This window comes from Venturia canescens, chromosome 10, assembly GCF_019457755.1.
Source record: "Venturia canescens isolate UGA chromosome 10, ASM1945775v1, whole genome shotgun sequence".
NCBI classification, from domain to species: domain Eukaryota; kingdom Metazoa; phylum Arthropoda; class Insecta; order Hymenoptera; family Ichneumonidae; genus Venturia; species Venturia canescens.
Window position 1 is genome coordinate 15,369,242 of NC_057430.1, and position 27,944 is coordinate 15,397,185.

Below are 27,944 nucleotides of genomic sequence, written 5' to 3' on the forward strand. Positions count from 1 at the left end.
AAAACAAAAATGTAATTTTGTAAAATTCCAAGTAAATATAGTCAATATCATGACTTGACCATTGTAAAATAAATAAGGCATGATAAAGATGTTGTAGCGTGGTCTGATGAAGCCGCCATCGTAAAGCTCAAGACACAAAAGGGGGCACCTTCCGCTAGCGCGTTCCGAGAAAATTCATGCTCTGATTATACCTATATATCATGCCCAGTCGATATTATTATATATACGCATAGATGTATATATGCGGCTGAACGGCTAAACGTGTTACGTGTTACAGTGTGCTACACGGTGGCGAGTGGCGGAGTGGCGACATTAGTTTGGTAGTTCAGTAGTTGGCTGTTGCCTGGGTTGCCTGTGCCTCTACTGTTGTAATGTTACGTACGGAGCGTTACCTGGTTATCCTTCAGTTCATTTCTTTTGTGAGCCCGTTTTTCTTTCTTTATAGTCTTCCGGATGAAAAACCTGTTAGCGAGCCGGTAAAAAATGAACAACGAGATGGACGAGACGGTTAAATTATTGCGATCGATTGGTCTGAGTGAACAGAAGGCCAAAGAAACTTCAAAAAATGTCCAAGTGACTAAAAATTTGAGAGTTGCTATAAATGAGGTAAGTCATGTTTTCTTTCTTTAACTCATATACATTTTTATTCCGCGATTCATCCATCACTAAAACTCGTAGAATAGTATAGTTTTATTAATCATTTTGATAATAAAAAGTTCGTTGTCGCGTTAACCTTTAGACGACCGGGACTCGAGAGTTAAAATCGCTCTTGAAAAATGTCTACATTAATGTCGGGTATCGCATATCAACTGTATACAAAGTTCATATCACAGGACGAGCCGAAGTATCGGATTTCTGGTCCTCTAGAGGTTATTAATAAAAATGCTCGATTCAACATGGCTATCAATGCATATGTTTAAAATGAGATTAGTCCATACAAACTTTAGAATTCCTTATGATAATGATGCAATATCGTTTTTCATTTATCCATATATGAATTTTAAACATTTTTCGAAGATATATGTCAATTACATAAAATAACGTTTTTTCTACTTGTTAATACAATCGGAATTGAGAATAATTAAGATGATCGTTCTTATTCAGGCTTCCAAACATGGATCGATTACTCCGGACATTGGTACATTATTATATCATCTATCATCAAAGATAAAAGTTCAAATAGCAGATAAAATACCTCTAGTAGCGGAATATATAGCACTAAAAAAATTGGACACAAGTCTGAGAATTGATGCAGCCCTGGAATACATTTTGAATAACGTCACAAGCTCCATTGACATTCTGAAATTCGAAGAAGCCTGTGGAGTTGGAGTTGTTGTTACTCCTGAGGAAATTGAGGCAGAAGTTGAAAAATTGATTAAAAGAAACGAGAAAGAGATTCAGGAAAAAAGGTATGCTTTCGTCGACTCAAATTTTATTTCAAAATTGCATACGATAAATTAAAGTTATTATTCTGAAGATATCGATTCAATGCTGGACCACTTCTACAAGAAGTTCGAAAGGCCCTTAAATGGGCTGATGGTAAAGCCATTAAAAATGAGGTGGATCTTCAATTGTTGGATTTGTTGGGTCCAAGAACTGAGGCCGATTTAGCTCCTGTCCCAAAAAGCGGAAAGCAGAAAGGGAAAGATGGAGACAAAGAGAAAAAAACAAAAAATGCTCAACCGGGTATAGTTGAAAATATTTATGGGAAAAATTAATTCGTGTTTTCTGTTTATAACATTTTAGTGATGCACACTTTTCAATGAAGTGATTCTTTTCTTTTAATGCTCATAATTTACAGAAACAAAATCTGTGGATACAACCAAAGATTCTGATTCAGCAAATACTATCAATGAACTTATGAAGACAAAAGTTCACTTCCATAAACCTGGAGAAAATTTCAAAACCGAAGGCTATGTTGTTACACCGAATACCGAACGTCTACTTGCGGAACATCTGAAAATCACTGGTGGATTAGTCAGAACGAGATTCCCGCCGGAGCCCAATGGAATTCTCCACATTGGACATGCTAAAGCAATTAACATCAACTTTGGGTGAGAAAGTGATCGATTTTTCAAGAAATAATGAACGGAAAACAGGACGAAATTGTAAGAAATGGACGAACCCAAAACGTGGAAGAAATTCATTTACCAAAGGCAATTTTGCAGTGGAAATATCGAACCCAAAAATGATGCTAGTTTAAGAAAATCTTGACAATTTCACATTATCGTTCTTCCTTGAGAAAAGTAAAAAAAATTAGAATCCTAAAAAATAAAACGTTTTTTCCTCAAGATACGCCGTGGCCCACAATGGTTTGTGCTATTTACGTTACGACGACACGAACCCGGAAAAAGAAGAAGAAAAATTTTTCACGGGAATACGAGAAATGGTCGAATGGTTGGGTTACAAACCAGCGATGGTAACTCATGCGTCTGACAACTTCCAACAGCTTTACGAATGGGCTGTTAAATTGATCGAAAAAGGTCACGCCTACGTTTGTCATCAGAGTAGCGACGAGATGAAAGGATTCAATCCTCCCCCAAGTCCGTGGAGAGACAGGCCTGTATCTGAAAGTTTGCAGTTGTTCGAGGTAATTTTACGTTTCTGACACTGATTTATTAATATTCGTTCATTGGAAATTGGAACAATTCAATCCTTTTTTTATCAAATAAATTTTAAAAAATGGTGCAGGCGTTCAGTTTTCTAGTCATTCACTTCGATTGAATCCTTATACTTCGTTTTATATCAGGATATGAAAAATGGATTACTCGAGGAAGGGGAAGCGACTCTTCGAATGAAAGTGACTTTGGAAGAGGGAAAACAAGATCCTGTTGCGTATAGAATAAAATATGCACCTCACCATAGAACTGGGGATAAATGGTGCATTTATCCAACGTACGATTTCACTCATTGTCTGTGCGACAGCATCGAAAACATAACACATTCGCTCTGTACTAAAGAATTTCAATCACGAAGATCCTCTTATTATTGGCTCTGCAACGTTCTTGATGTTTATTGTCCTGTACAATGGGAATACGGACGATTGAACATCGGCTATACCGTCGTTTCAAAAAGAAAAATCGCCAAGCTTATCGACGAAGGAGTCGTTTCTGATTGGGATGACCCAAGGTTCGTTGCTTTATTCTCTAATGCGATTATAAATTATGTTAAGTACATTTTTTTTTCGAAGCTGAAATGTTTTGACTTAACTTTTTTTTTGTTAATTAATAAAACTGCAATGTTTTCCCTGATAGACTATTCACGTTGACGGCATTGCGAAGACGTGGATTTCCACCGACGGCGATTAATAATTTCTGCGCCCAAATGGGCGTTACCGGAGCCCAAGTGGTCGTCGATCCGGCAAATCTCGAAGCCTCGGTTCGAGACGTTTTGAACAATTCAGCACCTCGTCATATGGTTGTTCTCGATCCTATCAAAGTTACGATCATTAATTTTTCTCAAGAAGATCCGATAACACTTAATGTCCCGGATTTTCCCAATGATCTTGAAAAAGGACATCATTCGATCACTTTCTCAGACGTCGTTTATATCGAAGCTTCTGACTTCAAAGAGGTAAACCTTGCGAGTTTTTTACGTTTCAAATTAAAAAAAAAAATGAAACTCGAATTCTTCAGTAGCAGTTTTTAAAGTTAAAATTCAAATAACATTGATTTTTTTTATGTTCATCTGATTTATTTTTTATTCGTATTTAACAGGAAGAAGAAAAAGGATTCCGTCGCTTATCACCGAAACAAGCGGTTGGTTTGAAACACGCCGGAGTTGTTTTAACACTTCAAAAAGTAGACAAAGACGCCAGCGGAAATATAACGAACTTGACAGTGAAACAAGAGCCCGTTTCAGACAAAAATAAGCCAAAGGCATTTATCCACTGGGTTTCAAAGCCAAAAATCGCTTCAGTCCGGCTCTACGAACGACTGTAAATAATATAAAAAATACATTTATTGTTTCTCGAAAGGAAACAAAAGAAAAATTAATCTGATTTTTTGATCTGTTGCTTTCCAGGTTTAATCACAAAAATCCCGAAGACTCGAACCAAGTGCCTAATGGATTTTTAAGCGACATCAATCCTGCGAGCAAAAAAGAAGTTGTTGCTTATATTGACCAATCTTTAGTTCCTTTGGCAACGCCTTTTACTCAATTTCAATTTGAACGACTCGGATTTTTCTCTGTTGATCCAGATACCGTGCCGGCCAAAGTAAATCACAAATTTTCATTAAATTTTCCCTTTTTTTACAATTAAACATTTTTATGTTTTTAGTTTTTCAAAGCGTTATAAATACGAGAGAAAAAATTACATTTCTCAATTTCGTTTTTTTTACATTTTCAGCTGGTCTTCAATAGAACTGTGACTTTGAAGGAAGATGCTGGAAAATAAAAATAAAATACGAGTCTGTCACTAGGCGCAACGAATTTTATCGACCTTGTTGAGAAACTACACAGACGTAATTTTTGAAAAAGTCTATAAACTCATTACTTTACTTTTCTATACTTTATCTACGTTTGATACAATTTTTTGCGTAAATTTATTCAAGTTAAACGTGAAAATTCGAATCTATGAAAAAAACAGTTGTTGAGTTGAGAGAAAAAAAGAAGCAGATATTTTTTTATGATCCAAACAAAAAGAGTTTGCTTCTATTGGACCATTTTCACGTTAATCTTTTCATCATCGGTGTTTATTTTTATTTGGAATAGCTGCGTTCTCTGTTATAAAATCATTTGCATTCATGCAGTACATTTAAAAAATGCAGATACGGTTTAAAAATCGAACAACTCGTCTTTCAGAGTGAAGTGACTTTTACAGAATTTGTTCTTTCAACTTGGCCAGCCAATCAACAAAAGTCCATACCCACGTTGTAAGATTTCGTTATGCAATAAAAGTGACAAAAATTCTATAGCTGTACTAGTTCATGGTAAAATAATTCTTCACGCACATGCACTTTAGACTTCGAATTTTTGACTTGTAATTAGAGTCAATCGGGAGGTCAAAATCTGTACAATAAGCACTTTGATATTTTTGCTGTGTGACGGCTCATTTCCAGTATAGAAAAATTTGCTTGTCGAGAACAAACTTGAGTGCACTTAGAGATTCGGAGCGTAAATTTGACGCTTGCGATGTCTTTTTTTTTTATATTACAGTATCATACACGAATATAAGATGGAAAATTTGGAATTAATTCATCATGCAAGATTCGTAAGTGGGGACCATGTATTTGATGTTTATGAAGGCGTCTTCGCCACCATAGCGCTCGAGAATTTCCAGGGTTTCTTGTATAAGATCAGCAGGGTTTTCTCCTTTCTGTTGGGAATAATCGATACCTTCACCAAGATTGACTGGAAGAAAAAGAAAATTTTTATCAATAAAAAAATGACAAATTCAGTCAATTTTTGATCAATTATTCGCTTGTACCATTGCGATCTTTCAATAAATTTGGGATGGGCAATATCTGTCGGAAATAGGGAACCAAAGCCTCGCCAATGCAATCGCCTGATTTGACGAGACGCTGCAGAATTCTCATCGTTACGCAAATTATTTCAGGAATTTTGGTGTTCAATGCATCTGGAATAATTCGATTGTTTTATAGGTTAGGAGTTTCGTCATGGTTATACGATGGTATATTTGTTCGATTTTTGATTCATGCATAAAATTTGATTTGAATAATTACTTTTTATTGGTATAATCAATTGAGGAACGACTGGCAAAATTTTGGGTCCTCCGTGTTCGAGCATATCCGTTATTCCTTGCTCAACAAGAAAATTGTAAGGTGGTTCAGTTTCGGTCAAACCGTCAAAAAACATGGGCAAATAATGATGAAAGTCCAAATCCTCAATGTTCACTTTCCACGTTATTGTAATACCGTCGCTCTCCATTGATATCGGAAAAACTCCCCGTTCGTAAAATCTACGAAACGAGGACGGTTTTGGCGGCACCGGCTTGTACAAACCGCATTTCGGAGGTTTCGCTACAACCGTTCCTTCCTTTGGTGAATTACAAAATTTCATCAAATTTCATTGCTTTGAATTCGTTTGTTTATCCAAATAACGAATTTTCAAAAAACTTCAACGTGATTGAAGGTTCATTGGATTCATTGGATATAATTGAAAGAAATTTACCTGCATCGCTTGAATGGTAAAAGCCGGTACGACCCGTGGTTGTCCGCTGTATCTCGGATTATTTTTCCTTACTTCTTTCCAAAATTCCCGTTGATTAACCATGTCGCAAAGCTTTCGATTTCACTCTGATTTAAGAAAAAGGTAAATTCACTTTGAATTCAAAAATAATACATCAAAATGTGCCAGCCGTTTCCTCAACCGTTTGACGAAATTGTCGCATGCGGCAAAATGCTGGGGTTCAAATAAAAATCATTCGGTTATGGAGGGGTTGAGAATTCTGATAAAAGGTTAATTTGGATCAAACAAATGAAGATTCCATAGTAACGGTGCATGCGCTTGAAAACGGAATGATTGTCAAAAAGAAGAACAACAAAACAATGATTTATCAGTTGTTTACTGTTCCATAATATGACTTTTTTGGCCAGTTTTTGAACGCAGCCGCATAAGACGGGAGACTAGCGAAGAGGTGGATCGCCGCAGTCAAGAAGAAGAAGAAAGTTCGAAAGCAAACAAACTGTCTGGCGAATAATAATAAGAGTTAATAAGCCAAGAGAATACTTCAAAAAATCCATAATCTAGTGAAATATACTCATTGAATGGAGATAGCCTCAGTTAATGAATTGAAAGAATTATCATCTAAAATCTTGGAGTAATCTTGCGTCAGTTGTCAGTTATCGTTGGTGCAAAAAGTGAGGTTAGGAAATGTAAATTGTCATCGAACTGCTAGGATGATTTCGTCGCTTAAATGAGGATTTTTAATCGTGAATTCAAGATTGAAAAGCATCATTGAAAAATTCATTTCATCAACGGAACGGACAACATTCTGCAATAATTTTTTCTAATTTGTGCAACTTTCTCGAGTGCAACAATGAAAGAATGGAATTGCAACGATTTTGTCGTGGACAATTCTACGAAAGCAGCACACCCTGCGCATCCTCCACGAAATCTTAGTCCAAGGAACCTGCAAAACAGTGTACCAGGTAAACACGAGCCACAGCGAGACAAAACACTTTTCAATCTGCTCAGCGAAGATGAAGTTGCCAAAAGTGAGACCAACAGCGGCAAAGAATTCTCCCAAGGAATTCTACGTTACGAAATTTCTACTGATTTTGACATTGACGACTGGCACTGCAAAGAAACTATGGAAAATTCTGCAAAAATCGTATATGCTGTGCGCGACGACGAACAAAATAAAAATTCTAAAGGGAATTTGCTAACGAACACCAACCCTCAAATTCCACAAACCTCCAATCCCAACGAACTTAATCCCATTAGAATCAACTCGATGCCAGATGAGTGGAGACAAATATTGCAAGAAGGTACAAAAACGTTTTTTTTCTTTCTTACATTTGCTGCATTCAACTTGTAATTTCAGACTGTTTGTGCGATGGATGGAAAGTTTAAATTTCAATAATTCAATTCTTTTGCAGGTTTATTGAACGAAACGAGAATAAAATTGAGAAGAAAGTATCCATTGGGTGAAAACAGCGATACATTGGAGGCAAGAAGTTTGGCACCAGATGTGAAAGCAGCTCTGCCTGAAATATCTGTTGAAAAAGATCAATACCATTTCGAGATGCAGGATCAATTGGGAACTGGAATCAGTGCGATTGTGTCTGCCTTGTCCAGTTTAAGAGAAAATACATCAACAAAAAAATTAGACGAGGTTGTCGAAAGTTTAGTGGATGCAGGGAAAATATTCACGAATTTGCATTATCTGCATACGACAAGCAGGAAATCATTGCTCATAGGAGAATTCAATGGAACTGACCAAGTTTCCTCACAAGGAAATCCAGGAGCATCTAAACACGTTGCACGGAATCAAAAATCTCAACATTCGCAATTTCCTTCTCACAGAGGATTGAGGTCACAAACTCGCGATGAAAATATCGTTAATGTCAATAATTATGGAAACAATACGAAAACAAAAGATACACAGAATATTAATTCCACCAATGAAACCACCTCGCAGAGGGTCAAAAGACTCTTGTGCGGAATCAGTGACGAGGAATACAGATCGTCGAAAAAACAGGTATAAAAAATTTCTACGAATTTCAATCAATAGTTTGCTTTTTTCGTTCTGATTTTTCTGGTGAACAAAGAATGATATTTCATAAATTCTGAACTTCCTTGTTGACAGCGAGAGGATCCGGATAATGGTCAAAACGGTTTCCCTGGGATCGTGGAAATCCTGAAACAGGCACGTGCCCTTCACGGTGTGCACGAGGAGCTTTTATTGTCGTGGCCTTGCAACGCTTCTGCAGTGAAACACTATCAAAAACCCATTAAATTATGGTGGGATTATTGTCAACGAGAATCGATCAATGTTTTCGACGTCTCTCTCTCCCCACTGAAAAGTTTTTTCCTCGAAATAGCCCAAGAACCAAAGTCTTATGAAACTCTCAACCTTTACAAAACGGCTATACTGTTGTTAACTCCAGAAAAACTGGAAAAGGACCGTTTGTTTACGGAATTCCTCAAAGGAATATCCAGTGATTATCGCAAGACGTAGCGTCAATTTTCTTTTTTTTATATTCGCAAGAAAGAAACAGAAATTCAACCTCCGCTTATGAATTGGAAAATCAAAATTGCTGTCGGTGCTTTTCATTTTTTTTTCTTGTAATAGTCATTTTGAGTTCTGCTATTTTCATTTGCTTTTCGAAAGAAGTACGCAAAGTCAACAAATACTCGTACGTTCTAATTTGTACGTAAAAAATTACCTTTGTTTACAATGAAGAGGGTTCGAAGATCATTATAATAATTTTCATTTTGGGTAGTGCAATTCAGAATTGTTCGTAATTTAATCTTTCAATGAGTTAGTTGAAACGTACAAAGCTTATAAAAAATGACAAATAATATTTAGTTTGAGTAAGAAGAAAATTGCGGTAGGCAAAATCCTTGATCATTCCCGCGGCATTGCAAAGTTCTTTTGTGACAATCGAAAATCGAAAACCTACAAAATGTACATAAACCGCATAAAAATGGCAAATAAAATTGGTTCAACGCAATTTCCATTTCTTTCTGATTACGATGACGAACCAACGTACCCAGAATCAAGATTCTTATTTTCATTATATAACACAAAATAATCAGTTACAGAATCGCAGATTTTTTTTCTGATTTCCTAATTTTATCGAGGAAAATGAGGCCCTGAAGTTTATTTTCATCATGGGAGCGTTTCACAGGAGCAGCATTCTCGAAATTTGTTTCGGCTGTAAGCATACCGTTCTTTTTTAATTATAAGGAAATTGTCCGCCGTATTATTTGTCAGAACGAGTACGAAGTGAGAAAAAATGATCATTTCAGTTTTCATTTACTATTTACAAAGTTTGAGCATTGAGCAATCAGGTAAATTAAAAAAAGCCCAGCAGAAATGACGTTGGATTGGAAAAATGTTTGGGACCACTTTTTGTATGCCTTCTAATTTTTTTTACAAATTTCAAATATCTTCTTACAACCCTTTCTTTACTTTCATTATATTATTCATTTGAATGAGAGAAAATTTGGATAAAACATGAAATAAAACACATTGGTAAAATACAAAAGAAGCTTGAACTCTTTTATTTTTATTACTTTACAGTTTTATCAACGATGTAATTCTTACAAAACCAAAGCAAAATATCTAGTGACACGATCTAGTGTCTTGGCACCAAGGATGGAAGCAAAAGTTTTTCAACTGCAAAAGCAAAATGTGCAGTCTTTCTACACTCTTGATTGAGGTATTTTTCCTTACTTTTGATCTTCTATAATCTTAATTCTAATCCAATTCAAAATCTCCTGTAAATTGGATCGAATACGTCGCAGACAAAATTTGATGGGACTCCGAATATCCGATTTCTGCATTTATTTTGTACTCATAGTAATCATCTATCTCGTCAAGTACATGCATCTCTATTGGTTTCACTGGATCTTGCAGTGTGTAGTTACCCTTGTAAAGTAAAATAGAATAATCAAACATTTTTATTTTCAGTTAATGAAGCTGAGCGAGTTAATGTCATAACCGACAGTAATGAACGTGGGGTTCTGAGAGTCTCTTGAATTCAATGACCTCGAGTGAGGCCAATACTTGGTTGGGTGAATGAGAAACAAATACCCCGAACTCACAGATACGAAGGTAAAGATACATAAAAAGTTTTCTAATTCAGAATTATTCTTATTAAATAAAAATCAATGGAAACGAAATTTTAAAGAAACTCTAATTGAATCCACTCACAAGGAATACGTGTTAGGCCAAAGGAGAACGATAGAAAATAGCTTTATTCCGTTCAGTAATTGTAGCATGGAAAATTGATCACCCATCCAAGTATTGACCTCACTTGAGGCTGCTTTACTTGGAGAATTGCCGATGGCAGGCCCATTCCTCTCGGTTAGTACGATCATTGCTGGTAATCGTTTTCATAAATAATCGATGAATTACCGCTTTGACGGGGCAAGAAGCATCGGGAAACCACGCGGTCCTCAATACTTGTTTCATTATTTCAATCCAATCACCGTAATCGGTTTTCTCGCAAAGATCCTTCTCCTCATACCATAGAATTACGGCTACGTATATGTCCTGGTCTCCAAAACGGTATGTTATGTTGCCTGCGAACTGTAAATTGAATTTTTCTCGACATTACTTTGCTTACTCCAGAATCACTGAAAATTCTCATTTTCAAATGAAAATTTGCTGTTTCGTGCGATTTATTTTCGTAACTTTATAGATTCTGATTTTTCAAAAATACTCCAAAATTCGAACAAATTACTGCGAACGTTCAGGTATTTCTTACGAATAGTTCGCCATCAACGACATCTTTGAAGAAAGTTATGGGCTGGCCGTCCGTAATCGGGACTTTGGTTGCCAAAAGTCCATTTTCTGGATAGATTTTCGTTTTCTCTCGGTAAGCGTTGACGACTATTTGTTTCAGATGCGCCTGTGAAAAAACGTACTTTTTTATGACTCAATAACATCAATACTTATTCGTATATCGTGATCATTGCTGTAATATTTTTTGTTTTGAAGTTTTCCTTGCGTCAGCGTTCTTGAGGCCGTACCCGAATCTAGATTGCAAAAAATCATTTCTATTTTGTCAATTTTCTTTTAGTTTACAGTTTTGATGTGTATCTCCGAAGGACAGGTAGGTCTTTTTCACAAAATAATACGAAACGCTACACGAAATTGGACTTCAATTTCTGAACGATTGGACATTTAAAAAAATTCATGTTTAAATTTTTCAGACTTTATCGGCTTCGGAATACGGTCTCAAAACTTGACTATTTATATATGGTTTCGTTCAAATGTAACGAAACTTAACTCGAATATCGACCACTGTGTATAAGAGAAGGAAAGACGTCACGTAAACGAATCGCATGTTGTCGATGATTATTTGCACGAGTGGGTGGAAATTTGAAAATATCAAATATCCGAAAAACACGACTAAAATTCTCGCGTGCGTTCCAACTCTTTATATCTATTTGTACCACGTGATCCGGAAGGCGAAAAAAAAATGGAAACAAGGGGCTATTATCATTTGGCAGTATGGCTTACGATTATTGACTTTCAGGACCAAATTTGTTAATTGGTTTTAGGTCGACTTTTGATAATCTAATGGGCGAATTAAACGCGATTATTGATAATTGATGGCGGGAGGAAAGCCATTATCGTGTCAACGCGTGGGTCATAAACTATTCGGCGACGTCGATTTTCGCTTCACCCGGCATTCTCGCCACCGCCAATACACCGGAGAACATCGTGTGAAAAGAGGTGGAATGGGAGTCGAGTGAGAGGACGAATACTATTCGAAAATTTGGAGTAGGAAGCGGAGAAGTTGACGAATAGGAACGTACCAAATTTACATGAGAGAACGCAACGTAATGCTTTCCGGACTGTAAGTATTTTGTGATCCGGCAACGACGATGAAAGTTCGTAAGAGTTGACGCGATTGTGAGCAATTTTGTGATTCTACAAAAGTAGACGTGTATCAGTAACCAGAAATTGGTGCTCAATGGCGCGTGCTCAATGGCCTTACTACTTAAAGGACCGCGGAAAAAAGGAAAATGTTAGAAAATAGTATAAAATAGGCAATTTCAAAGAGAAGCAATGGTTTTTAACACTTCAATGAATCCGAACGCCTCTAATTTACAGCTGCTGAAAGCTTTTCCAACGGTGTAGGTGCTTAGTGATCTTCTTAGCTCGCCCTTTGTATAGTCAAATCTTGTGTGGCTTTAGCTTCATCAGTCTTTTTCCTTTCCGCATCGCTGAAGGGAAACTGTTTTTGTCAAAACGTTTCGACACACACAATTTTATGATTTTTAAAATTTATTTTCTTCAATTATTATTTTCGCCATAATTTCGCATCCTCATAGCAGAAAAATCATCGTTTTCGAACCTTCTTTCCGAAACTAGAATGTTGAGGCCATGGGATGGTGGATATCTATATAATCGTGACGGAAAATTGACATTATTTTTTGATTACGATGAAGAACCAACATATGAAGAATCAAGATTCTTATTTCATTTTATTGCAAAAAACAACTAATTTCAGAATCGCTGATTTCTACTGACTTCCATCTTCCATGTCTTCTATTTTCCTTTGCAAATCCAAAAGATATTCTCACAACCCTTTTTCTACTTTTATTGCGTTGAAATTTGAGTAAAGGAGAAAAAAATATGAGATGAAACACATTTCGATGGTAAAATACAAAAGAACCTTAAACTCTTTTATTTCGATTACTTTACATTTTCATCGACGATACAATTCTCACGAAGTCGAAGCGAAATATCTAGAGACGACACCGTATTGGCACTAAGAATTGGAAAGATAGTTTTTTAACGGCAAGGATACTGGATTGAGGTATTTTTTCTTACTATTGATTCTCTATAATTTAGAAACCGAAAGAAGACTCGACGGTCATTTGGACCGCATACGTCGCAGATAAAACTTTACGGGATTCTGAATATCCAACTTCAACATCAATTTTGTACTCGTAGTAATCATCTATGACCTCATCTACATTCATCTCTATTGGGTCCATCGGATCTTTCAGTGTGTAGTTACCCTTGTAAAAGAAAATCCAATAATCAAACATTTTTATTTGCAGTTAATGAAGCTGAGTGAGTTAATGTCATAACCGACAGCAATGAACGTGGGGTTCTGAGAGTCTCTCGGGTGTGGCTCCAAATTTATCTATATATATGCGTACATATAGCGTATATATATACGCATATATACAGAATGCCTGTTCGCTATTTTAGGCCTTCTAACTTTTGAGCCTCACCCGAGTCTTTCGAATTCAACAACCTCGAGTCAGGTCAATACTTGGTTGATCCCCTTGGAAACTGGGAAGATCCATTGCTCTCGATTAGTACGATATTGTTAATGCTCGTTTTCTAAAATAATCGATAAATTACCGCTTCGACGGGGCAAGAAGCATCGGGGAACCACGCGGTCCTCAATACTTGTTTCATTATTTCATACCAATCACCATAATCAGTTTCCGCGCAGAGGTCATCATGCTCGTACCATTGAATTTCGTCTACATTGATGTCCTCACCCGCATAACGGTACGTCATGTCGCCTGCAAACTGTCAATCAAATTTTACTCGACATTACTTCAGCTCATTCGATCGCTCGTTAATTTATATTTTCGTCGAAAAAGTATCACTATCATGAGAATGAAATGGCCGATTCTTGCCACGTATTTAATTTTAATTTATCGAAAATAGTCCAAAATTCGAATGAACCACCGCGAACGCTCGGTTATTTCTTACGTATAGTTCGCCATCAGCGACATCTTTGAAGAAAGTTATCGGCTGGCCATTCGTAATTGGAACTTTCGTTGCCAAAAGTCCATTATCTGGATAGATTTTCGTTTTCACTCGGTAAGCTCTGACGATAATTCGTTTACGTAACGCCTGTAAAAAAAGGTCCTTTTTATAGCTCAATAACATTGATACTCGTTTATGTATCATGATCATTGCTATATTATTCTTTGACCATTGCTTCATCCACGTTTTTTTGTGACAGTTACTCTTTGCTTTGAAGTTTTTCCTGCTTCAGCGGTCTTGAGAGCGTATCTTGATCTAGATTGTTGAAAATAATATCTAATTTCTCAGTTTTCTTTTAGTTTGCAGTTTTTATCTGTGCAGACACTCTTATGTATACACTTGGATTACTCGGACAGCAAGGAAAACTTGGGAGGCCTTTTTCACAGAACAACACGAAACAATACACGGAATTGGACTTCAATTTTTGGACAATTGGACATTCGTTTAAAATTTCACGGCTTTATCGGCTCCAGAATGCGGTCTCAAGAGCGAGGCTGCAGGAGAACTTGACACAACACTTTTTGTAGCATTGGATTGATGAATGAGAGCATCGAATGTCGAAATTTCCTTGCGAGGAAGTTAACTAAAAAATTTAAATTATCAAAGTGGATGCACGCTTTTTTTATGTAAAAGTATGAACTATAAGCTGCTACTGTAGGCGCTTTAGCCATTAAGTAGCTTTAGGCAACGATTGAACAGCCTTTTAAAAATTAGCACATAAATTTCGAGGTTGATTATTATTTATCTACGGTTTCGTTCCAATGTAACAAAACTTAACTCGAATATCAATCACTGCGTATAAGAGAAGGAAAGACGTCACGTAAACGAATCGCATGTTGTCGATGATTATTTGCACGAGTGGGTGGAAATTTGAAAATATCAAATATCCGAAAAACACGACTAAAATTCTCGCGTGCGTTCCAACTCTTTATATCTATTTGTACCACGTGATCCGGAAGGCGAAAAAAAATGGAAACAAGGGGCTATTATCATTTGGCAGTATGGCTTACGATTATTGACTTTCAGGACCAAATTTGTTTATTGGTTTTAGGTCGACTTTTGATAATCTAATTGGCGAATTAAACGCGATTATTGATAATTGATGGCGGGAGGAAAGCCATTATCGTGTCAACGCGTGGATCATAAACTATTCGGCGACGTCGATTTTCGCTTCACCCGGCATTCTCGCCACCGCCAATACACCGGAGAACATCGTGTGAAAAGAGGTGGAATGGGAATCGAGTGAGAGGACGAATACTATTCGAAAATTTGGAGTAGGAAGCGGAGAAGTTGACGAATAGGAACGTACCAAATTTACATGAGTGAACGCAACGTAATGCTTTCCGGACTGTAAGTATTTTGTGATCCGGCAACGACGATGAAAGTTCGTAAGAGTTGACGCGATTGTGAGCAATTTTTTCCTGCTTCAGCGGTCTTGAGACCTTATCTTGATCTAGATTGTTGAAAAGAATATCTAATTTCTCAATATTCTTTTAGTTTACAGTGTTTATTTGTAACGACACTCTTATGTGCACACTCGGATCACTCGGCCAGTAAGGAAAACTTTGGAGGCCTTATTCACAGAATAACATGAAACGATACACGGAATTGGACTTCAATTTTTGGACGATTGGACATTCGTTTAAAATTTCACGGCTTTATCGGCTCCAGAATGCGGTCTCAAGAGCGAGGCTGCAGGAGAACTTATACAAGACGTTTTGTAGCATTGGATTGATGAATGAGAGCATCGAATGTCAAAATTTCTTTGCGAGGAAGTTAACTAAAAAAGTTAAATTAACAAAGCGGATTGTACGACCAGGATGTTGGTCGAAACGACTACTTTTTTCGATCGTTTCCTGATCGTACAATCCGCTAGGGTACGTAAAGTATAAACTATAAGCTACTACTGTAGGCGCTTTGGCCGTTAAGTAGCTTTAGGCAACGATTGAACAGCCTTTTAAAAATTAGCACATAAATTTCGAGGTTGATTATTATTTATCTACGGTTTCGTTCCAATGTACCGAAACTTAACTCGAATATCAATCACTGCGTATAAGAGGAGGAAAGACGTCACGCAAACGAATCGCATGTTGTCGATGATTATTTGCACGAGTGGGTGGAAATTTGAAAATATCACATATCCGAAAAACACGACTAAAATTCTCGCGTGCGTTCCAACTCTTTATATCTATTTGTACCACGTGATCCGGAAGGCGAAAAAAAAATTATCATTTGGCAGTATGACTTATGATTATTGTCTTTCAGGACCAAATTTGTTTATTGGTTTTAGGTCGACTTTTGATAATCTAATTGGCGAATTAAACGCAATTATTGATAATTGATGGCGGGAGGAAAGCCATTATCGTGTCAACGCGTGGGTCATAAACTATTCGAAATGGAATGGGAATCGAGCGAGAGGAGAAATACTATTTGAGAAGGTGGAGTAGGAAGCGGAGAAGTTGACGAATGGGAACGTACAGAGTTTACATGAGAGAACGCAAGGACTGCTTTTCGCACTGTGCTTTTTTGTGGTCCGGCAACGACGATAAATGTTCGTAAGAGTTGACACTATTATAGCATTAATAATTATAATAAGAATTAATAAAAGAAGAGCGACTCGAAGAGCGAGAAGGCAGTTCACTACCAGCTTCCGAAAGAAACACGTCATTATATTTTATTTCTGCTTCGATAATGTAGAATAAAGAGAAAATATTGATAATAATATTTCTTCGTGTGCCATTATTATCCTGACATTACTTTTTCTTACACTATTGCGAGCAATTTTTAATGTTACAGAAATAGCCACGTATCAGTCACCAGAAATTCCACTGGAATGTGGTTGGCCGCGTGCCCATTAGGCCTAGCTAATTCAGGGACAGCAAAAATGCATTATCGTAAATTTTCCAACGAATTATTCTTTTGTGGATACAAGAAATTGTCGCGATAAGAAATTATATGTAAGACCATAAATTCCACCTGGAAAACGGTTTAGAAAATATTCAAATTGGTGTAAATCATTATTTTAATTTGATGTTCATTTCATTAAATGCCAATTTCACAACGACCCAGTTTATGCATTGCTTCATGCCAATTCAACACAAACTTGAATGAATGACTCAAAGTAACAACTAATTGGACTTCCATTGCAACATTACGATGATACAAATCCTTGATAACACATTTTTAGTCCTAATCTGTCTGGGTTAAGGTACGTCGTAGTGAAACTCGTACATGAATGGCATTAAAAAAAAATTTTTTTCATACAAAAGTAGATAATGGTTCAGGCTAATTATTCTCTGCCCACGAATATTGTTGGCATTGTCGAATGCACGAAGCTGTCGTTCGTCGATTGTTGTGGTGATAATTATAAACTTTGATACAGGAAATATTGGATTATCTTTCAAGAAATTAAATATGGTGTCATTTCCACACATCCATTCGAAAGGTTCGCTGAAAAGGTTCTTCCACGACGATCTTCTGCTGTTTTTTTATGCATAATTCTGAACTTCCATTCGATTGATCAGCAACAAACCAATAATTTTATAATTTTGTCGACGCCTTTCAACAATTCCTTTAAAAAGATTGCTAAAAATTTGAACGATCGAAACTTTGAAAGGTTTCAACAAAACTTTATTACGATAAGGAAACTGACGAATGAAAAATTTGACTATCCAGATGAATCGATTTCCGTGAGTGCGTCCAACACGATCAGCTCTTTGGTGCATGTGTCATATCAGTATTGGTAGAGAAATAGCATTTTCTCGTTTCTTGTTCTTCGCTTGAATTACCGAAACGACGGAGAATAAAGTACATTTCCTAATTAAAATAAACTCTCTTCTTCCTTCAGGACCTGGATCTCGTACGTCGTCGAGAAAAGAATATTGGATTGGGAAAATCCAACGTGTAAGTTGAGCACGTACTGCTTAGACTTGACGTGGAATGGCAGATCGACAGTCGCTGGGAATGGGTTTCTCAGTTGGTAGGTGGTGCCCTTGAAGAAGAAAAATGCATTGAAACGTGTTTTTTGAAAATCTGAGGGATCGAGCGAGCTCACAAGTTCATCGAGGCGAGCATAAAAACGTTTCCATACGAAGTGGGTTTCAATAGAAGATTGAAAAAATTAATCGAACTGTAAATTCAAGTGTTCCAATGTTTTGAACGATCGAAATTCTTTCGCTGTAAGTATAGACAAAATTTTTTCGTAAAGCACCCTGTGGACGGGACAGGATCCATTGGGCAGCCACGATGTCCGTAGCACTTGACCCGCCAGATCGGCGAAAGACTCGTCCCCGAGCTCCTCACATAAATCAAGCTTAGCACTCCAATCCAACTTCGTCGTTTTGAGCGCTTTCCCCTTCTGGTATTGCACCTCGCCAGCAAACTGTAACGTTCGTTTTTTTGCCGGTAATCAGTTCTTTCATTCAATCGGATATTTCCTTTATTCAGAATATAAAAATTTTAATTTAAATAGAATAAATGGAATAAATATAATTTATAATAAATATAATTAATAATAAATATAATAATAAATAGAATAAATATAATTTAAATTAAAAAAATTTAAATTATAATTTAAATAGAATATAAAAACATTTAAATTTACCGATAAGATTCAATGACTCACCTGCAGGAAGCCTTGCACAGGCATGTCTTTGTACCAAGTTATGTTCTGGCCGTCCGTAATCGGCGTTTTCGTTGCCATAAAATGTTGGTTAGGATTGACCTCCGTTTTCACTTGAGTACCCATGATTTTCGCAAATTTACATGTCACCTGTTGGATCATTTTCTCGTTTATTACTGTCCGTTGTTTATTTTCAAAATACTCATTTTTTCCCACGGTCAAATATTTCAGAAATAATGGGAAATGCCGATCCCTGGTCTGATGGGGATTCGCGTCTATTGATCGGTTCGTGTTCCAATAGTCAGAGGCGAGTTTAATTGAACGACAAAAATAATCAAATCGACGACCAAACGAGCCGATGATGGACGAACGGACACTCGAGTGGCTGAATCAACGATTTTCCATGGCGAGTTTTTGAACTTCTTGTTCGACGCTATAAAAATTCACCTTGTCGACGACTCCGCACAGAAGGACACAAGAAATTACGTAAATAAAACGCATTTTACTGATGGCTGCTAGAGTTGCGGACGCACGAAAATGAAGAATTCTAAATACCCGAAAAACACGACTAAAATTTTCGCCTGGGATGCTACTCTTTATATGTAATTGTGCCACGTGACTCGGGTAGCTGAAGAAAAAAGGGAAAATGGAGCAATTATCATTCGGCGTTATGACTTACGATTATTGACTTTCAGGATGAACTTGATTCACTGGTTTTACGTGGACTTTTGATCATCTAATTGGCAAATTAAAGGCGATTATTGAAAGTAACGGTGGAAAAGCAATTACCGTGTCAACGCGCCGGTCGTAAACTATTCGGCGACGTCGATTTTCGCTCATCACCGACGATGCACCGGAAAACATCGTGTAAAAAGAAACGGAATGAGAATCGAGCGAGAGGAGAAATACTATTTGGGAAGTTGGAGTAGGAAGCGGAGAAATTGACGAATGGGAACGTACCGAGTTTACATGAGAGAACGCAAGGACTGCTTTTTTGTGATCCGGCAACGATGACAAAAGTTCGTAAGAGTTGACACAATTGCGAGCAATTTTTAATGTTACAAAAATAGCCACGGATCGGTTACCAGAAATTCTATTGTAATGCGGTGGGCTGCGTGCTCAATAGGCCTAACTAATTCAGGGACACATTATCGTAGATTTTTCAACTCCCTTTTACGCAAAAAGGAATTAGTACGATGGAAAATAGTACAAACGACGCAATTCTGACGAGAAAAAATGGGTGTTAAGAGTTGAACGAATTCGAACACTCCCATTGAGTTACAACAACAGAAAGCTTGTCCAATTATGCAATTGCCTAATAACATTCTTGGCTGGACCATTTTATAGCCAATTATTGTGGCTTTAGCCTCGTCACAATTTTTTCTTCTCAAGTCTCTGATGAAAAATCGTTTTTGTTCAAAACCTTCTGACTCCGAATTTCATGATTCTTTTATCGCTCTCGGTGCTTGTAATATTTCGAGAGCTTTTGCACATGTGGAAAAAAAACACGAGTTGAACAGGTAATCAATTTTATTTTCGCGTCGCTTACATTAGTGACAGATCGACCAGGCCAATGGAGAGGACAAAGAAGTAAAGCTCATTTCGACCGAAATTAAATTAGAACAACTCGTTGATAAAGGAGAGTCGAGAAGCATTAAAAAAAACTCAAAGTTAGTTATTCTTTCATTGTTGTTCATAGGAGCCACAACATTTTATGGTTTTTTCATTTTATTCTTTGCTCAACGATTTCGCAAACATAGCTAATAACATTTTGACGAATTTTTTTCCACTAATAGGCGGAATGTCAGGAAGGAAAGGTGGATGATTTTATTGAAAACGATTTATCGAAAAAGATTTAGTGAAAACTTTTTTGGTTTTGTCACGATTTGCCACTTCGATCTCGAACCGGTAGAAATTGCTTTCAATAAGATACACCTGCATATCTGTTACCGCAAGAGTACTTCCTGCTTCTTCTTGCAAGTGCCCTGAAAGATAACGAAGTTTGAGCCTTCTTCAAGGAGTTGCATTGCTCGGTAATTCATCCTCAAAATATTTTTCATCACTATTTATAAAATTATTATACTCGTGCAGTTACGAAGCAATTTTGGATTTTGGTTTCATTGTGATTATCGAAATATTACTGTCAGACGAGAATTATTCAATACAGCTCGACTTTTCTTCAGTCATTTATAACTGATTTCTTACTCTATAAGCCCGAGGCGTTAACACAATTGTCGAATGTTAATTTGGCTCAGTAAACAAACAATTACTTTATGGATGGGACAAACTCCTTTTGGGAACCAGGTTGCTCGTATTGCTTCCCCGCCAGCGCCTCCCAAGAGCCGTCATCTCGTGTTCCTCGCAAACGTCTTGTTTACCTTCACGATTAAACTGGAATGCAGTTTTTTAATTGTAATAAGTTTGCTCTCGTTCAATCGGATTGCGTCCAACTCTCGATTGTCCAACTCTCGTGTATAAAAAAATGCAAATGATTGCATGTGAATTGCCAACGAAAAGAAAGCTCAAAGTGAATTGAATTGAAACGCTTCGCTTCGAAATAGTGAAGAATTTTATTGGTCGATTTTCCAGTAAGTGAACAGGCTATTTTTTAAAATTAAAGGCAGAGAGTGTTCGAAGATATACTGTTCCAGATCACCCAATCTGGATGAGGTACGTTGCATCAAAAATTTTTCTCCTCCTGTCAGAACTTGCGACTTCCACATCCAACAGGTAGAGAATAGGTGGCCGGGCTGCAAGCTTCTCGTTCAAATGTGCTCCAAAGACTGTTTTTGTTCTTAACTTGTAATGGCCCTAAAAAAAAAGTTTGACACTTCTTCAAGGCATCGCTCGGTATAATTCATCCTCAAAGTATTTTTCATCACTTTTCTTCAGTCATTTATAACTGGTTTCTTATTTTATAAGCCCGACTCATTGACATAATTGTCGAATGATTATTTGGCCGAGTAAACAAATAATTACTGCATGGACGGGACAAACAGACAATGGAAGCCACGTTCTCCGTATTATTCTCCCCGCCAGCGCCTCCCAAGAACCGTTTTTCCGTTCCTCGCAAATGTCTTGTCCATCGGAGTGATTCAGTACTTTAACAGGCGTCGTTTTACCATCATCTTGTTGCCATGATATCTTGCCCCAAAACTGAAATGAATTTTTTAAATCGTAATAAATGCGATCTCATTCAATTACACGGATTTTATCACAACATTAATTTTAAAAAAATTCAGTAGCTGCGAGTTTTTCGGTTCGATATATTGTCGTTGATCTGAAAAAATGGTGCAAATTTTTAGTTTCTTGTTTTAACTGAAAATACACCCCCGAGCATAACTGTGCTTTTTGAATGACTATCGGTTGTGCTATTTCGCAGAATTTCGCAGATTTGAACGAAGCTACAAATTTGGTGGTATCTACCAGCAAAATGCCTAGTCGATTAATCGAGAATCCGGTTGAAACAATGAAATTTTATTACTGATCCCACTAACTAATGGGACTTCATTCAGCTTCAAGGAATTACTTCGTTTTACAGTTTCTAGAGGCTTTCAATTCAGAGAAATAAAAATATTGGTGATACAAGTTTTAAAATAGGATTAAACGATCATACTGAATTTGAGGATCTTTTCCTTTGTGATTTATTCTTACAAAATAGGTATCCGAATCGACGTCCTCGAGGTACGTTAAGTTTTGGACGTCTTCTACGGGAGTTTTGGTCACCAAAAGTCCGTTGTCAGGGTAGACCTTCGTCTGGTTGGTCATGAAAACTATGGTAAAGTATTTACGACCTGCCACCTATTGAATTATTATTTTGATTATCACCACTGTGAAAAAACGAGTTGCTTCAATTCACTCTATGCAATCGATTCGGTTTCTTCAGTTTTGACATAGTCCAAGTACACTTTTACGAATTTTTATAGGCTTTTATTGAGATTTTTACTTGTTCGATGACTCCCCACAGAAGAAGGACAGCAATCGCGCCAAAGAATCGCATCCTGCCGACGACTATTCGTGCAGATGGAAAGCCAAAACGTCAAAATACGACATGCGCGAAAAGCCGGGTCGCAATTTGCGTGTAGGATCAGACTCGCTGGACATGCAGGGGCCGAGTTTTCCGAAGGAATATGTGAAGACACTGAAGAAAAAAAGAAACCTACAGCCGTTGTCATTGGAGTTTATACCGAAAAGTGGCTGACCTTCGTATTGAAAACATTCTCGCTTCATATTGAATTGATAACAGGACGGAACCCAATCGATTTACCTCGATTTTCGAACAATTCACTTCCCCACGAATTACAAAAATGCATTATGGTCATTTTCTTAGATGATTCATTGTGAGCGATGAACCATGGAGGACTGGAGGAAAAGAGAAATAATGAAAGGTGAAATGCAGTTGGAAAAAGAAGCTTTTCAAAACCGTACAATTTCTAACAATTTTACAAAGTTGTAATGAGCAGGATTTTTATTCGAAAATTGACATTCCTTGTGCCTCGGAATGTGGAGTTTTTTGGATGCGACTTCGGCTTGAAATGATGTGAGTAAAAAGAATTTTACAGTGGAAAGTGCTAAAGATGATGAAACAATTCCCAATTTATTGATTTGCACCAAGTTGACAGGTGGGAGCACTCGATAATTTTTAGGGACACACATTTGCAAAAAAAATCCAAAAACCACGAGTAGTGTCTATATACAAGTTGACTTTCAAAATAAAGTGAATCGAGAACTAGTGCTTCTTTAGATTTTTTCTCTCTGGTCAGTTTTCCAGACATGAGTTTTTCGAGGGTCGTAGTCAATTAGAAATAAAAATACATTAGTGACTGATCGGCGGGATCTGTGCAGGGGACGAAAAAGCGAAGCTCATTTAGACCAAATTACAATATAAAAACTCTAGAATCGAAAGGCAATTGGAAAAGCTTGAAAATAGTGATTCCTTCTCAGTTGTTGAAAGAAACAATAAAGCTTGTTGCAGTTTTTCGAATGACATCTCGGCTCAATTTTCATCCAATGATTCCACATTAATTACAGTTTCGTAATGATTACACTGATCGAGGAAATCACTTTATCGAGAACCCAATGATCATTTTCAATACTATCATTGCTCAGGGCTTAGAAATACTCGAAAATTAACGAAAAATAAGACAAGTGTTTTTGGACCAACCCTCGTGTAGAAATGCAAATAAATGTTTGCACGTGAATTACCAAAAAATTGAAAAGCTCAAAAGTGAAGTAAAACAAAAAGCTTCGTTGACAGAGTCTCTGGGAAGAAAAGGTGAATAATTTTATTAGTCGATTTTCCAGTAAGTGAACAAGCCATTTTTAAATTAAAGGCAGAGAGTGTTCGGAGATGTACTGTTCCAGATCACAAAAAATCGATGAAGTACCTTGCATCAAAAACTTTTTTGGTTCTGTCAATATTTGCGACTTCAACGTCCAACAGGTAGAACTGAGTTACGAGACGCTCCTCCATGTTTGCTACCAAGGATAATTCTTGCTTTTTCTTGTAAGTGCCCTAAAAAAAACGAAAACAAAATTTAACACTTCCTCAAGGAGCTGCATCGCTCGGTAATTTATCCTCAAAATATATTTTTTTTACTGCTCATAAAATCGTTCTATTCGTCTAGTTACGAAGCTTTTTGGATTTCGGTTTCATCACGATTATCAGAATTACTGTCAGGTGAGAATTATTCGATTGAGCACAACTTTTCTTTAATTATCAAATGATAATATGACTGGACGATAAACGAATTACTTTATGGACGGGACAAACTCCGTTTGGGAACCAGGATGATCGTATTATTCTCCCCGCCAGTGCCTCCCAAGTGCCGTCATCCAGTTGCTCGCAAACGTCTTGCTCATCGGAGCTATTCAGCACTGAAGTAGCTAACGTGCTACTGAGACCTTGTAGCCATTTTACACTCCCCCAAAACTGAAATGAATTTTTCAAATCGATATAAATGGGCTCTCATTAAATTAAGGAGTTTCGGTACAGGCGATACAATGTTGCCATGCTATACCATGCTAAAAACATAAAAAATTTCAAAAAGTTCAGAATTTTATAAAATTTGGTGAACATATTCTTTAGTGCCAAATTTGAGAATACAAATTTTTTAAGATTCTTCTTCTACACAGTTATCGAGTTATTGATCACTAAACTTCACGTGTATAAGCATGGCGTTTTCGTATATATAGGTATACATTCCGGGCATAAGAATTAAATATCCGTTAATGCGTAATTACTCGATAACTAAGTAGAAGAAAATTTTGAAAAAAATTGTGTTTTTGTACTTGATGTTGAAGAACATAATCACCAAATATGATCAATTTCTTAATATTTAGACTTTTGTACCGAAACTCCTTAAATTTTACCACAACAAAAATTCAGTAGCTGCGAGCTTTTCGATTCGAGATATTGTCGTTCGTCTGGAAAAATTGGTGCAAATTTTCAATATCTTTTTCACAGTTTCTACAGTTTTCGGTTGAAACAAATAAAAATGTTGGTTATGCAACATTTTCAAAATCCATGAAACGACGCGAGATCGAGTACAAGGATCTTTCTCTCTGTGATTTCGTGCTTACGTATAAGGTCTCCGAACCGATATCCTCGAGGTAAGTTATATTTTGACGGTTTACTATTGGAACTTTGGTCACCAAAACTCCGTTGTCAGGGTAGACTTTCGTCTGGTTGGTCTGGGCAACTTTGATTAGCACTCTTTCACCTGCCACCTATTGAATGATTATTTTCATTATCACCACAATGAAAAAACTTTCTTCTTCAGCTTTCTTCGGTTTTGACATAGTCCAACTACATTTTTATGAATTTCTGTAGGCTTTATTGAGATTTTTACCTGTTCGATGACTCCCCACAGAAGAGGGACCGCAATCGCGCTGAAAAATCGCATCCTGCCGTCGACTATTCGTGCAAAAGCGAAAACGTCAAAATTCGAAATGCACAAAAAGCTGGATCGCAATTTGCGTGTAGGATCAGACTCGCTCGATATGCAGGGGCCGAGTTTTCCGAAGGAATATGTGAAGACACTGAAGAGAAAGAGAAACTAACAGCAATTGTCATTGGAGTTTGTACCGAAAAGTGGCTGACCTTCGCATTTGGATAAATTTCCGGTTTACGTTCAATCGATTTACCTCCATTTTCGACCAATTCACTTCCTCACGAATTACAAAAATGCATTTGAGTCATTTTCTCTCATGAATTATCGTGAACGATGAACCGTACGAAAAAAGAAACAATGAAAGGTGAAATCCATTTGGTAAAAGAGGCTTTTCAAAACCACACAATTCCTAACAATTTTACAAAGCTGTGATGAGCAGAAATTTTTATTTGAGACTTGACGTTCCTTGTGCCTCGGCATGTGGAGTTATTTTAGAGCGACTTTGGCTTTAAATAACGCGAATAAAGACAATTTTGTAATAAAAAGTGTAAGGAGACAGCGTAGGTGGGTTTTGACATAAAACCAAAAGTTCTCTTCCCTTCTTCCTTTTATTTTTCACTGTACGCAAATGGTATGATTTTCTCATCGTTCCTGGCATTGGATTCGTAAGAGAAAAAAATTTGTAACTGAAAACTGTGAGAATGGTGGAAGCAAAGAAGGGGAAACTAAAATTAATTTATTTCATTTTCGAGTGTTTTTCTTCTTCTTTTTTTATTTTTATTTCGATCGACTAATCATTTCTACCAAAGAAGATAAATCATAAATCAAGTGGCTTCAATCCATTTCCATATAAGCAAGGTACTCCGTTTTAAAAGATAGTTTATCTGGTCCATATCCAGCAACTATTTTGAAAAAGTAGGTCTCAGAAACGACATTTTCTGTGAGAATCGTATCCAATACCGTTGGCTCCCTCAATGTGTAGTTACCCTGCAAAAAGCAAAACGTTTTGACAGCTTGAGCTATTCGACTCTCGCTGATCGCCGGAGCCATGCACAGTCGATCTCATTCCTAAAATTCTAAAGCAATTTTGTCCCTCAGTCAAATGAGCAAAAGCTTTTTGAAACAGATCTAACGAGAGAGAAATGAATAGGGCGGAATCGAAAGAGAATTACTCAATTGGCTTAAACTTCAATTTTCAAGTTGCTAAATGGCTCCTGAGCTTCGTAATTCAATAAAATCACATGCCAATTTTACCCCCACCACGGCGAATCGTTTTATTCAGAGAAAGTATAGTCTCGGCGAGAGCCTCGGGCCAGCAGACGACAGGGCTGTCAATGTACTTGTCCCGAGACTCTACCGAGTCTCTTGATGAATGAATAAATTACCGCTTTGACGGGACAAGATTCGTCAGGCAAAAAGGATTTCCTGACCAATTCTTGCGCCACATCCACCCAAGAGCCTCCCTGGGACGTTCCGCAAATGTCTACTTTGTCCGACCAATCAAATTTCGAGGCCAAACTCCTATACTCACCCTGCATATAGCTCGAAACTTCGCCAGTCAACTGCAATGCGTTTTTCAACATGTCGAATCATCCAATTTTCAATCAGGATGCAGAAAAATAGCAAAGTCTTTACGAATCACAAAATAAGCGACTGGAAGTTTGCATTACTCACTTTCCCAAGGAAAAAAATCAGAGTATTTTTTCTCAATGCTTACAAAAATCGTGCCGCTACCGAAACTCTTCAACCAAACAATGGGCTGACCATTTTCAATGGGCCACTCGTTGGTTACAAAAACTGAGTCCTTGAATCCTGTTCTCAAACCATTCCGAAAAGCTACGATGTGTTTCGTGCGAGCCTTCGCCTGTGGGATTACATTCTCGTTATTTATTTGCTTATTTGTCAATAAATTTTTATTTTGAGCTCAATCCCTAGTTTGGGTTCGCGTTGCACCAGGGACGGTGAGGAATTGTCGTCTGACGAAGTCAAATTTATTCAATTGCAAACGAGTCACATTGGAGAGCGAACACAAAGAACCGTTTTTTTTCCTGGCAGTTTTTGTTAACATATTTTCACACGAACACTCATTCCCCCTTGCAGAATGCCGAGCCCCCGTAATATATTTCTCACCAAATACAAAAATGCTTCAAGGCTCGAGCCTGGAAGCAAGCTTGGGGCAAGTTTTTCACTTAAAAATCGATCAAATTCAATGAAACTTTACTTTATCGAGAACTCCAAGGAGAAGTAAAAAGGACACGAGTCGGAGGAATCGCATCTCGTCGATTGCTCTGATTGCAGGTGTAACGAAATCGGAAATTTCAAATTCACGGAATATGGGACTGAAATTTACGATCCTTCTGTCCCTCCTTATATGTCTGATTCGTGCGATATCTCAGGAAAAAACAAACAAAAAAGCTCTTAGCACGAGCGTTACAAGGCGCAATTACGAGTGTTGTCTTTCGGACAACTCCGTTGGGAAATTATCGACCGA

The 27,944-nt window shown here is 37.2% G+C and overlaps 7 protein-coding genes and 1 long non-coding RNA gene across 10 annotated transcripts; 3 read left to right on the forward strand and 5 right to left on the reverse strand.

The window, feature by feature from the left end:
• Positions 1-270: 270 nt before the first annotated feature.
• On the forward strand, positions 271-4,913 carry GlnRS (Glutaminyl-tRNA synthetase). Its single transcript, XM_043431119.1, has 10 exons — positions 271-606; positions 1,105-1,409; positions 1,478-1,686; positions 1,802-2,054; positions 2,293-2,590; positions 2,750-3,129; positions 3,255-3,573; positions 3,717-3,937; positions 4,024-4,216; positions 4,349-4,913. Exons 1-10 carry the CDS (start codon positions 484-486, stop codon positions 4,394-4,396), a joined length of 2,349 nt encoding a protein of 782 aa, XP_043287054.1. The 5' UTR covers positions 271-483; the 3' UTR covers positions 4,397-4,913.
• LOC122417557 (parkin coregulated gene protein homolog) lies at positions 4,413-6,515 on the reverse strand. Its single transcript, XM_043431124.1, has 4 exons — positions 6,133-6,515; positions 5,685-5,997; positions 5,429-5,578; positions 4,413-5,352 (listed from the first exon to the last, which is right to left on the reverse strand). Exons 1-4 carry the CDS (start codon positions 6,232-6,234, stop codon positions 5,192-5,194), a joined length of 726 nt encoding a protein of 241 aa, XP_043287059.1. The 5' UTR covers positions 6,235-6,515; the 3' UTR covers positions 4,413-5,191.
• A 67-nt stretch (positions 6,516-6,582) lies between these two features.
• On the forward strand, positions 6,583-9,140 carry LOC122417555 (uncharacterized). The gene is made up of 3 exons (XM_043431121.1): positions 6,583-7,451; positions 7,563-8,164; positions 8,273-9,140. The coding sequence occupies exons 1-3, from the start codon at positions 7,001-7,003 to the stop codon at positions 8,642-8,644; spliced, it is 1,425 nt and encodes a 474-aa protein (XP_043287056.1). The 5' UTR covers positions 6,583-7,000; the 3' UTR covers positions 8,645-9,140.
• A 525-nt stretch (positions 9,141-9,665) lies between these two features.
• Positions 9,666-27,841, reverse strand: LOC122417559 (uncharacterized). 2 transcript variants are annotated; one of them, XM_043431127.1, is made up of 4 exons: positions 27,675-27,841; positions 27,171-27,317; positions 26,839-27,015; positions 9,666-10,060 (listed from the first exon to the last, which is right to left on the reverse strand). In XM_043431127.1, exons 1-4 carry the CDS (start codon positions 27,726-27,728, stop codon positions 9,890-9,892), a joined length of 549 nt encoding a protein of 182 aa, XP_043287062.1. In that variant the 5' UTR covers positions 27,729-27,841; the 3' UTR covers positions 9,666-9,889. The 2 variants fall into 2 exon arrangements, with proteins under 2 accessions (XP_043287062.1, XP_043287063.1); XM_043431128.1 differs by lacking the exons at positions 26,839-27,015; positions 27,171-27,317; positions 27,675-27,841 and adding exons at positions 10,550-10,723; positions 10,902-11,045; positions 11,427-11,583.
• LOC122417563 (uncharacterized) lies at positions 10,994-15,975 on the forward strand. The gene is made up of 4 exons (XR_006262311.1): positions 10,994-11,561; positions 11,701-11,999; positions 14,991-15,289; positions 15,437-15,975. It is a non-coding gene; the product is annotated as an uncharacterized lncRNA (long non-coding RNA).
• LOC122417560 (uncharacterized) lies at positions 12,797-16,043 on the reverse strand. Of its 2 annotated transcripts, none has more exons than XM_043431129.1 (4): positions 15,972-16,043; positions 13,883-14,026; positions 13,523-13,696; positions 12,797-13,170 (listed from the first exon to the last, which is right to left on the reverse strand). In XM_043431129.1, exons 1-4 carry the CDS (start codon positions 16,026-16,028, stop codon positions 12,997-12,999), a joined length of 549 nt encoding a protein of 182 aa, XP_043287064.1. In that variant the 5' UTR covers positions 16,029-16,043; the 3' UTR covers positions 12,797-12,996. The 2 variants fall into 2 exon arrangements, with proteins under 2 accessions (XP_043287064.1, XP_043287065.1); XM_043431130.1 differs by lacking the exon at positions 15,972-16,043 and adding an exon at positions 14,718-14,859.
• On the reverse strand, positions 16,588-19,165 carry LOC122417561 (uncharacterized). The gene is made up of 4 exons (XM_043431131.1): positions 19,008-19,165; positions 18,564-18,710; positions 18,150-18,320; positions 16,588-17,930 (listed from the first exon to the last, which is right to left on the reverse strand). The coding sequence occupies exons 1-4, from the start codon at positions 19,059-19,061 to the stop codon at positions 17,760-17,762; spliced, it is 543 nt and encodes a 180-aa protein (XP_043287066.1). The 5' UTR covers positions 19,062-19,165; the 3' UTR covers positions 16,588-17,759.
• On the reverse strand, positions 21,112-22,842 carry LOC122417562 (uncharacterized). Its single transcript, XM_043431132.1, has 5 exons — positions 22,828-22,842; positions 22,507-22,701; positions 22,215-22,361; positions 21,540-21,716; positions 21,112-21,371 (listed from the first exon to the last, which is right to left on the reverse strand). The coding sequence occupies exons 2-5, from the start codon at positions 22,558-22,560 to the stop codon at positions 21,213-21,215; spliced, it is 537 nt and encodes a 178-aa protein (XP_043287067.1). The 5' UTR covers positions 22,561-22,701; positions 22,828-22,842; the 3' UTR covers positions 21,112-21,212.
• Positions 27,842-27,944: the final 103 nt, after the last annotated feature.

Bases quoted from the DNA above. Each gene is read 5' to 3' on its own strand.
- GlnRS (XM_043431119.1), top strand. From the start codon at position 484: ATGAACAACGAGATGGACGAGACGGTTAAATTATTGCGATCGATTGGT. The intron at 3,938-4,023 runs GTAAATAATATA...GTTGCTTTCCAG, and splicing joins GTCCGGCTCTACGAACGACT to GTTTAATCACAAAAATCCCG. The intron at 4,217-4,348 runs GTAAATCACAAA...TTACATTTTCAG, and splicing joins CAGATACCGTGCCGGCCAAA to CTGGTCTTCAATAGAACTGT.
- LOC122417557 (XM_043431124.1), bottom strand. From the start codon at position 6,234: ATGGTTAATCAACGGGAATTTTGGAAAGAAGTAAGGAAAAATAATCCG. The intron at 5,998-6,132 runs GTAAATTTCTTT...AATTCACCAAAG, and splicing joins TTACCATTCAAGCGATGCAG to GAAGGAACGGTTGTAGCGAA. The intron at 5,353-5,428 runs GTACAAGCGAAT...TTTTTCTTCCAG, and splicing joins TTTATTGAAAGATCGCAATG to TCAATCTTGGTGAAGGTATC.
- LOC122417555 (XM_043431121.1), top strand. From the start codon at position 7,001: ATGAAAGAATGGAATTGCAACGATTTTGTCGTGGACAATTCTACGAAA. The intron at 7,452-7,562 runs GTACAAAAACGT...ATTCTTTTGCAG, and splicing joins GAGACAAATATTGCAAGAAG to GTTTATTGAACGAAACGAGA. The intron at 8,165-8,272 runs GTATAAAAAATT...CCTTGTTGACAG, and splicing joins ACAGATCGTCGAAAAAACAG to CGAGAGGATCCGGATAATGG.
- LOC122417560 (XM_043431129.1), bottom strand. From the start codon at position 16,028: ATGCGATTCGTTTGCGTGACGTCTTTCCTCCTCTTATACGCAGTGATT. The intron at 14,027-15,971 runs GTTAAGTTTCGG...CTTTTTTTACAG, and splicing joins ACGCAGTGATTGATATTCGA to GCGTTACGTAAACGAATTAT. The intron at 13,171-13,522 runs GTAATTTATCGA...TTCTTTTACAAG, and splicing joins CTTCTTGCCCCGTCGAAGCG to GGTAACTACACACTGAAAGA.
- LOC122417561 (XM_043431131.1), bottom strand. From the start codon at position 19,061: ATGCGTTTTATTTACGTAATTTCTTGTGTCCTTCTGTGCGGAGTCGTC. The intron at 18,321-18,563 runs GTGAGTCATTGA...CGAACGTTACAG, and splicing joins CTGTGCAAGGCTTCCTGCAG to TTTGCTGGCGAGGTGCAATA. The intron at 17,931-18,149 runs GTGCTTTACGAA...TTCTTCTTCAAG, and splicing joins GATCCTGTCCCGTCCACAGG to GGCACCACCTACCAACTGAG.
- LOC122417562 (XM_043431132.1), bottom strand. From the start codon at position 22,560: ATGCGATTCTTTGGCGCGATTGCTGTCCTTCTTCTGTGGGGAGTCATC. The intron at 22,362-22,506 runs GTAAAAATCTCA...ATAATTCAATAG, and splicing joins TGTGGGGAGTCATCGAACAA to GTGGCAGGTCGTAAATACTT. The intron at 21,717-22,214 runs GTAAGAATAAAT...AATTCATTTCAG, and splicing joins TCGATTCGGATACCTATTTT to TTTTGGGGCAAGATATCATG.
- LOC122417559 (XM_043431127.1), bottom strand. From the start codon at position 27,728: ATGCGATTCCTCCGACTCGTGTCCTTTTTACTTCTCCTTGGAGTTCTC. The intron at 27,318-27,674 runs GTAAAGTTTCAT...GTAATCCCACAG, and splicing joins TCCTTGGAGTTCTCGATAAA to GCGAAGGCTCGCACGAAACA. The intron at 10,061-26,838 runs GTAATTTATTCA...TTACTTTACAAG, and splicing joins AATCTTGTCCCGTCAAAGCG to GGTAACTACACACTGCAAGA.